This window comes from Diospyros lotus, chromosome 10 (genome assembly GCF_014633365.1).
Source record: "Diospyros lotus cultivar Yz01 chromosome 10, ASM1463336v1, whole genome shotgun sequence".
Lineage (NCBI taxonomy): Eukaryota > Viridiplantae > Streptophyta > Magnoliopsida > Ericales > Ebenaceae > Diospyros > Diospyros lotus.
This window is the reverse complement of record NC_068347.1, coordinates 17,458,120-17,467,102: the sequence shown is the minus strand read 5'-3', so window position 1 is coordinate 17,467,102 and position 8,983 is coordinate 17,458,120. Positions and strand designations below refer to the sequence as shown.

The 8,983-nt window shown below is 33.2% G+C and overlaps 1 protein-coding gene across 2 annotated transcripts; it reads left to right on the top strand.

Annotated features, from left to right (window-relative positions):
- The first annotated feature begins 3,044 nt into the window (after positions 1–3,044).
- LOC127810817 (uncharacterized) lies at positions 3,045–8,086 on the top strand. 2 transcript variants are annotated; one of them, XM_052350371.1, is made up of 10 exons: positions 3,045–3,270; positions 3,765–3,874; positions 4,104–4,235; positions 4,324–4,397; positions 4,492–4,597; positions 5,791–5,859; positions 6,053–6,117; positions 6,200–6,298; positions 7,627–7,726; positions 7,842–8,086. In XM_052350371.1, exons 1-10 carry the CDS (start codon positions 3,141–3,143, stop codon positions 7,902–7,904), a joined length of 948 nt encoding a protein of 315 aa, XP_052206331.1. In that variant the 5' UTR covers positions 3,045–3,140; the 3' UTR covers positions 7,905–8,086. The 2 variants fall into 2 exon arrangements, with proteins under 2 accessions (XP_052206331.1, XP_052206332.1); XM_052350372.1 differs by having other exon boundaries at positions 3,046–3,270; positions 3,771–3,874.
- Positions 8,087–8,983: the final 897 nt, after the last annotated feature.

The window sequence follows — 8,983 nt, the reverse complement described above, 5'->3', positions numbered from 1 at the left end:
AAACTTAGTCTTAGGAGAGAGGAGTAAATTCTTAAAGAGTCGAACCTTTATAAAAATTTCTTGTATTTTTTGTGGTTGCTTGATTTTATTGTACTTATTCATATTTTAATCACCACTTAACTAGATCACAAATTTAAGAGTTTTCAACAAGAGATAAAATTATTAATTTTCTAAAAACTCAATTCACCCTCCATCTTGGGTATTTTTCTGGGCAATAGTGCTTATTCCTGTTCCAATTTTGATTAGAGTTATTCTTAGGAGTCTTTCTATTTTTGGAGACTTCAAATTTATTTCTAGCAATGTCCTAGTAAGAGTCTTCTAGGGATTGCTTATAAATATTCTTGTGAGAAAATGAATTGCAATCAAAATAATAAACCTTTTTCGTATATTTTGTGTGGAAGAGATTGAAGAGTTCCCTCTAACAATCCCTAGCTTCAAAATAGGTCAACAAGGACAAAAGCCTTTAAAGGGATTAGCTGAGATTTAGCTAGTTACCTATGGACTCAATCCATTAGCATAAACCCTAGTGGTACTTAAACAATCATCAACTAAGTGAGGAAGTAAGAGGCACTAGTGTGTGTACTAAATTGAATGTGTATAGAACACCTCATTTTTTTTTTTTTCTTGAAAAAAGATTGCAACCCTCACAATGTATTTATTGTAGAACTTTTACTCTTATTTTGTAATATGTATACAAGGTATATTTTGACAATGTTAGGGCAATTGTAATTAATCTTTTAATAATGTGATGAACTTGATATTTATGTTTAATTCCTTGTCATCAATGAATGTATGCGCATTGAACATAAGTTATGTTGATTGTAGTTGTTTATGGTAGGTTGGACATTCCTAAATGTTATCTTATTTTAGATTTGATTTGTTGGTGTTATACTAAAAGTGTACAACTTATAAATTAGCAAGGTGTGTGGCGAATGTTTTGACTATATAGGTGTTGTTAACATTTTTATATAATTCCTAATGTTTTTTAGGTATCTCCCAAGGTTTTGGAATGCACCCTCAGTGTTTATAAATGTGGGGAAATTTATAAGTTGACAATTGGAAAAAATGCTAACATGAACATTCTTGGCCTTTAAAGTGCCCAACAACGTCGTTTGTGAAACCCCTCTAAGGAGTGACTTTCCAATGTTCCACAACCGCTAGAATGCTCTTATTTTCTTGGTGTTTAAATAATACTTTTACGACATTTTAAAATCTTGATATTCTGGTTATCCTTGTATTTAGTTTCTTCATCTCTAGTATTTTTAAGCACAAAGATTCAAGAAATCTTAGTGTTTTAATATTCACCTCGACGTTTGAAAAGTGCACGGGATCTTATCATTAACGGCATTTCCCTAAACATTGGCAAATACCACTAAATTCATGATGTTTGTTTTCAATATTTTTAATGTTTTCAAACCTTGGAAATCTCAACCATTTATAAGTATAGTGACATTTTTTTAAATATCTTATAATCAGATTTACCAACATCTAAAAAAAAGCCTCCAAATATTGGAAAAAATTCTTAACATCAACTTTAATGTAAGTGCCAACACAAATATGGAAACTAAAGCTGCGTGATCTTTGTTGTTTTCGAGTTATTTTTAGTTTTTAATTTTCTAAAACAATGAAAATGTGTTTACTTTATTATTTTCAAAAATGTGTTTTCAAAAGGAAGAAAAAAATTTGTAAAAAAAATCCAAAACAATAAAATTATTTTGGTTGTTTTTAACAAAACAATCTCTAAGTTCAAAACATGAAAAATACAATCTATTTTCTATGTTTTGGGTCTAAAAAAAAATAAAAAATAAAAAATAAAAATTTATTCTTAAATTTTAAAAATAAGATTATATATTTATTTAAAATTTAAAAAAAGTAGTATCTATATTACAATTAAAAATATAAGATAATATATAGTATATTACACATATTATGTATAATAATATTTAATATAAATTATTATTTATATGTCAGTAATTTATTAATTAAATTTATTATTTTATTTTAATAATAAAAAAATTTAAAAAGAGTTAATTTTATCATAAAATAATCAAATTAATTGTCAAAATTTTAAAGTAAACGTGTTTTTTAATTTTTTGTTTTAAAAAATAACTTTTTAAAATAACAAAAAGAACACTTTTTAGTTTATTAAAAATAGACTATCAAAATAAAAAATTAAAATAAATTTAAAAATTAAAACTAAAAATTAAAAACGCAAAAGAACGCAATCTAAATTTTTCAATATTCTTTTGAAACCTTTCCCAACCTTTTAAAAAAAAGATGGGTTTTTGGTACACAAGTTGAAAGGCTTGCGCATTTCCTTATCACTTTGATTTTATATGGTCATTAATTTCTAATTTGCAAATAATTGGATTTGAACATTATAATAATATCAGTACCAATTAGGGAATTATTATTTTTTTTTTTGCCGGAAACTGTCCCAAATAATGGTATTTTTATCAATATAAAATATTTTTACATATATATTTAATCATTCTTCATCATATATCGTTTTTAATTTTTATTTTTAAAATTTTAAAAAGTGACAATATTATCGACCATAATGCTTAGTTTTTATTTTTTTACTAAAAATAATAACAATCACTTACGAAAATTAGAAGTAAATTCAAAACTACCTTATTTTTTTTCTCATTAGAAGGATAAAATGGGGATCTAAAAAGACATATGGGTGACACCGTCCATTTCTAAGTGACCATCATGAGTTTTTACAAAGTTATATAGTAGATAGTTAGCACACTTCATGTATCATTTAAGAGTCTTAATTAAAAATATTTATTTAGTTCAAATCGAATTGGCATGGTATAGATTGAAATTAATTTTTTTTAAATAATTATATCAATTTCGTATTTTACTAGTCAATTATCAGATTGGAGTTATCTCACACTTATTTAATTTTAATCCAAACTTATTGATTTCAAATTATATTTACGTGTCACACCCTACTCAACACTCACTAATGGTTGTTGGGTATGTGTATTTTGACAGTGGAAATCACAAATGTAGAATATAATTTCCCCAAACGTAAACATGTTGATATTGGACCCAGAAAAAAAAAAAGAAAAAGTTGATATTGGATTTCTTTTCTCTGTAGTTCGATCGGACCATATGAAGGTGATCCCACCATGGCAGCAACCAGCAGCGTCGTCTCGCCTTGGCTTCTAAGAAGAGCTCTTCAGGCATTTGTGGCCCCCCATCATCCCTCTTCCTACAAGCCCCTTCTCTCTGTTCCTCTCCCTACTCTTGCTTCTTCAGGTCTGTGACCTATTTCTAGTTTCTTCTAATGGAGAACAGTGCTCTTCTTCTTCTTCTTCTTCTTTTCTTTTGATTTGATGATGAATTTGTGGGTTCTTGAATCCCCAAGGGATGGATTGTTCTAAAATGCAATCTTTTTGGCATGTGGGTCTGATTTGAGCTCTAGTGATTAAGTTAACCTGGAGCTGATGAACGTTACAAAGGATTTACATGTGAAACTGACTTGCAGCCAAATGAGAAATTGACCCTTTTCTAACCCTAACTTGCCACAGCACCATTGGCAAAATGTTTTCTCCCTAATATTGGATTACTAATGTGTATGAATTATTGATTATTGTAGAAAATTTTGTTGCCCAGAGCACTATTTTTCACTAACAGGGTTGCCACATAAAGAAATTATCATTGCAAATCATTGATTAGAAGGGTTTACTGCTTTAGAGTCCAAAAATATCTTGTAGTTGATGACTTGCACCATTTCTGATGATTTGACAAAGCCGCAGGTCTATGTCACTTGGCCCAAGCTATCAAGGGCGACGTTGATGGTTTACTTAGTTCAGTGAGAGATGAGAGTTCCATTGAAGCTGTGAAGCATATTGTTGAATTGGTATTTTATTTAGTTTCATAAAGCTCTATTTAAATGGCTACCTGATCGCCTTGTGGAGTGAAGACCACTTCCTTTTGTTTTATTGTCTCTTTCTTCCCTCCTTTCTTTTCTGGGGAGTACCATAGGAGGAATGCTTAATAATTTATGGCTCTTTAATGTGATTAAGTAGCCTTTTCATTCAGTTATACATTAAAGATAATTCAGATGTTTTTCAATCAACCCTTCTTAGGGAAGACGGGCACAATCTAGGAGAGAAGTACTTCATACTGATTTTCTCACGCCACCTATTTTGAACGAATCTACTATAGTGTTGGAGAAGTTAGCCGACATCAAAACAATTGCTCATGGCGGATACCCACAGGTTAAATTGAAGCAAGGAGTTGTGTGGATTTTTGTTTGAATAAATGTTTTCTGCATTTAATATGTTATTTATCTTCCAAGTCCTCCAGGCTGAGCGTTGTCGGCTTTCAGTTGGCCATCTGCAAGATTTGACTAAGGATCCAGATATTGTTGCAGCATTAAGGCAAGGCACCGATGTTGGTTATTGTCCAAGTGAAGCAACAATGACTATGTCACATTTTCTCAAACCATGTTTGTTAAATAGTTACCGTTTCCAGTATCACAGGAAACTTTGGGTTTCAACAGTGTTCTCATGGCGACTTCCTTGGCGCAATTCTTGGTACAGGGATTGCTAGGGAGAAGCTGGGGGATATTATTTTGCAGGTATGATTAACAATTAATTTGAGATGTACATGCTCATATCTACTCAAATATAGCATAGCATCTTGGCATGCCCATTTTCTTTCGATCTGTTATATGTTTCTTAACTGCAAGTCATTGGATTTAAAATAAGAAAAACCATTAAGAAAAATTTGGAGTGGTTTGAGAAGATAAATACTTTCTTCAATGAATGTTGGTTCTAGAGGAATTTTTCTATGATGATGAGCATAACCTATACAAGCATGCCTCATACGCAACTGGGTTTTAGATAAAATGACCTCTGAAAAACAAAATTTGGCGTGCCTATACACGTGATAAACAGAAGATTTCTGGAAGGGGCTATGACTTCACTAGTTGTTGGCCAATGGATGAAATTGATTGTTGTGGGATGTGGATGAAGATTTTGATTATTGATTGTGAAAAAAACACTGGAAATTATTCAGACCTGTGAAGATCAACTGAAGGAGAGATCTGTAAACTGCATTTAATGGAAAATATTGGGCCAGGAGTCAGGGTTTTGATGTTGAGCTTGTAGCATGGACAAGAAAACTTGATCATGAGAAACTAATCAAAAAGAGAGATGCATGAGAAGTGTTCCAACATGGAAAGTCGAAGTTGATAAATTATGTGATTCTAAACAAGATTCCTAAGTACGGAACTTGATTTCTGGAAGCAATAGGATGTTGACTCCTGTTGCACCACGATTTTAAGAATCCCACCACCATACATGCATGTGTGTCAAGCTTTACTTATTAATGTGCAGCAATACTTCTCTAAAATCTGATTACTTTGGTAAATAAGGGAGTTTGTTAAATGAGTAAGAGATTTTTTAACCAATTAGTCCGATCCTAATAATCGTAGTTGATGAAGGATCCCTTGCAGGGGAATCCTTGCTTGAAACTATGTAGAAAATATTTTAAATTTTTAACCATTGCCTTGCTTAACTTTTTTAAGGTTAATATGTTGTTAGGATTCTGATATCAGTAGTTGTTGATCAGGGTCAAGGCTTACTCAAGCTCTCCTTTGGTATTCCTCTTTTTGTCTATTCCCATTTTATACTTGGGACAATGTGATCATCATTAATATACTCTCTCTTACATGTCACTGTATACATTGATGCTTAATCTTTTCCCTGCTCCCATTTGGGACAGCAAAATTTGTCAATTTTGGCCTTAAAATCCATCTGCTGTCCCCAGGGGAGAAATGGAGCTCATGTTCTTATTGTTCCAGAACTTGTTGACTTTGTCACATCTACATTGGATAAGGTACCGATGCTTTCTTATATGTACAACCTTGTTTGCAAAATTTGGAAAATTTGTGAACAAATATCCTCTATGATTGGAGTTTCAATGGATCTTTTCTTGTTGTTTGTGATCAATTACATCCTGATAGCAATAATAGAATGCTTTGGATATTTAAGTAATGAAAATGAATGTCATTTTGCCTTTTCTTCTGCAGGTTGGCAATGTGCCAGTTACTTGTAGACAGATACCTTTACTTGACCTTGAATATGAGCTGCCCAGGTTGCAAGTCATTTTGCTGTTGATATTTTTTTGGCATGTCTCACCTGGGATCAGTGATTGACATAACTCTTACTCCTTGCAGAACCAAGACCTTCAAAACTGTGGAAGCATCATTGAGAGTTGATGCTCTGGCTAGTGCAGGATATAAAATTTCACGAACAAAACTAGTTGATTTAATCAGGTATGCCTGTTGTTTAGATGTATCATTTTGTGAATATTGTTGACAGATTTATCTCCTTAGATTCTTCCTAGAGGATGACACCAATTTCTTGTTCTAAGGCATGTCCAAGTTTTTTTGCCTTACTTTAAGGTGGTTTCTACTCTATAACAGAGTTATGGCATATGTGAACATGCATTTTGATATTTAGCAAAATCTTATTTAAGCCATTTTCTGTTCATAGTATGAATTTCTTTATGCTAGTTTCTAGCATACCATCTTATTAGATGATAGGGTACGGTCCCTTTCTCATGGCTTGAACATCCCCCAGTTATTTTGGTTTTCTTTTGAATCTTCTTGTCCTTGAGTGTCTATTACTAGAATCAAATCGCTGGCTTATGGTGCAATAGCAAATCCCTGATGTCCATTCATAAGTCTTCATTGTGCAGATCCCAATATTTTTTATGGATTTCTTATTGGGTCAATGCATTGAGGAATATGTTTGAGTGGAAGGGGAAAAATGAAAACTCTCTCTCTCTCTCTCTCTCTCTCTATGAGGGCGAGCCATAGTGGCAATGGTGAGGTTTCCCCTTTGTGAGTGGAAGGTTAAGTCATGGGCTCGAGTTTAGGGCTGTGGGTTGTAGAAAAGATGGAAAAGAGTGTAAGTAGGAAAAAGAGTCCAACAAACATCTAGGCTTCATGTTTGGGTGAATTCATGTCCCTATAATATCAAAGGGTAGAAGCCTACTGCTTGTAATCTTTTACTAACTTAGAAACACATTTAGTTGGGAAAAGAGTCGAGACATCTAGGCTTCATGTTTGGATGAATATGTGCCATTATAACTTCACGGGGTCAAGGCCTACTGTTTTTGGTGCCTCTTTACCAACCTACGAAGACATTTAGTCTGTGGGCTAAACTTTCAATCCTTATTTTTAGGGGTTATAAATAATTGTTTCGATCATCAAATTTTCCTGGTACCATTTGTAAACAACTCTAGCAACTTTATAAATCAACTCAATTCCTGTTGTAAAATTGTTTTCGTTATTATTATTTTTTTTTTCACTTGGACTTTCCAGAATGTTTTTGTTGGATTATCATCATCCATTTCTTTTCTTGGCTATTTGCAACCTTCACGGTGGCTTCACTACTTTCTTGATGACATCAATCTCTTGTTGTACAATCATATTTTGTCAGTTCTGGGTTTTTTTCTTTGTTCTTCCTCCATTTTGCTCTTCTTTTAAGGTTTCTCCTCTTTTAAGGTTTCTTGAACTATTAACTTCGATTTTTAAGGTATAAATTGCTTAGCCTCTTTATAGTGTCCCCAAGTAAGTGACTTTCTGTCTCGGTCCAGAAACGGGGATGTTCGGGTTAATTGGTCCACCATAACTAAAAGCAATACAACAATCAAGACTGGAGACATCATCTCAGTGAGTGGAAAAGGAAGACTGAAGGTGAACCATTAACATCCACCCCCCCCCAAAAAAAAGGACCTTGACCCACTGAACTGCTTCAGCAGGCTTGCATTGAGCCAAGCATTCTGACAACTTCCCTTTCCTTTTGGTGCAGATCGGCGAAATAAACTCCACCAAGAAGGGAAAGTTTGCGGTAGAACTTATCCAATATCTATGAAGGCCCAACAGATGTAAGGTCATTTTTGTTTAGTCTCAAACCGTTAGGCGCTTACACATTTTTTGTATAATTTTCCCTTAATTTCTTTCATTTTCCCTGGTTAACTAGCCGAATTGGCCGGTTCAGTATGGACTAGACCAAAGTTTTTGGCAGCAGAAAATTTCTTGTATGGTTAATGTTAATTGTGATTTGTCTAAAGTCATGTTGTCAACTCAGTTTGTGACTTCCATCGGACTGGAATCCGGTTGGTAATTCAGTTGCAGATGTCCAGACTAACTAGGAAGACGGAGTTTTCTGTGAAATTTGGGTTAATCTAGACCCGGGTAATTTAGGCTTTGGTTGCACCTGCAGTATAGTTGTGACCAAACAAAAATAACATATGGGTCTTCCATGCACGAGCCTCTGTATTTTCAGATGCCTAAGAAAATGTTATTTTTGCACTATTACATTTGTTTTGATCACTGTTATAACTTAAAACTTGTAATTTTTCAGTCAGACAAGTAGCCAGCCTTGTTAAGAGGGTTAGGAACCCACAATGATGATAATGAAAAAATATTTTCAAATGAAATGACATAATATATCATTACTTATGTAATTAAATACACTTTTTCATATACATAAGAATAATTATTTATCTTTCCTTTCTCTTCATCTACAAGCTCTAGCCTCAAATGTAGCACTATGGTCTGTTTGGTTTGGATATCTTGTATTCTTATAGTTTTATGATAACGATTTCTCAGATGAGGGAAAATATATAGTTTGGTCCAACATGTTGTTGAATTTACATGATTTTTTGAATTAAAAAAACAGTTTTTAAAACCATGAACAAGTAACCCTTAAGTCTCCTTAGATAATCTCTATTTTTTCTACGAGGCCAAATTTTATTGTAGTGCCAACATTGTTCCTTTTAACTAAATACCATGGTTTGTGTTGGTGTCAAAATATAACAATTAAGATTTGTAATATAGGATTAGTCGCTCGATGTTTGGGCTTGACTCTCGATGACGATGCTTGCCAAAAGGGAAGCATAGTCGGCTCTGGGAGGTCAAACTCCGGGGGAAGAGTTGGCTCCAAGAAGA

What these genes read in the sequence shown, in the direction of transcription:
- LOC127810817 (XM_052350371.1), top strand. Translation starts at nt 3,141, where the DNA reads ATGGCAGCAACCAGCAGCGTCGTCTCGCCTTGGCTTCTAAGAAGAGCT. An exon ending in CTCATGGCGGATACCCACAG is followed by an intron (nt 4,236 to 4,323) that starts GTTAAATTGAAG and finishes CAAGTCCTCCAG; the next exon opens with GCTGAGCGTTGTCGGCTTTC. An exon ending in CTTGAATATGAGCTGCCCAG is followed by an intron (nt 6,118 to 6,199) that starts GTTGCAAGTCAT and finishes TACTCCTTGCAG; the next exon opens with AACCAAGACCTTCAAAACTG.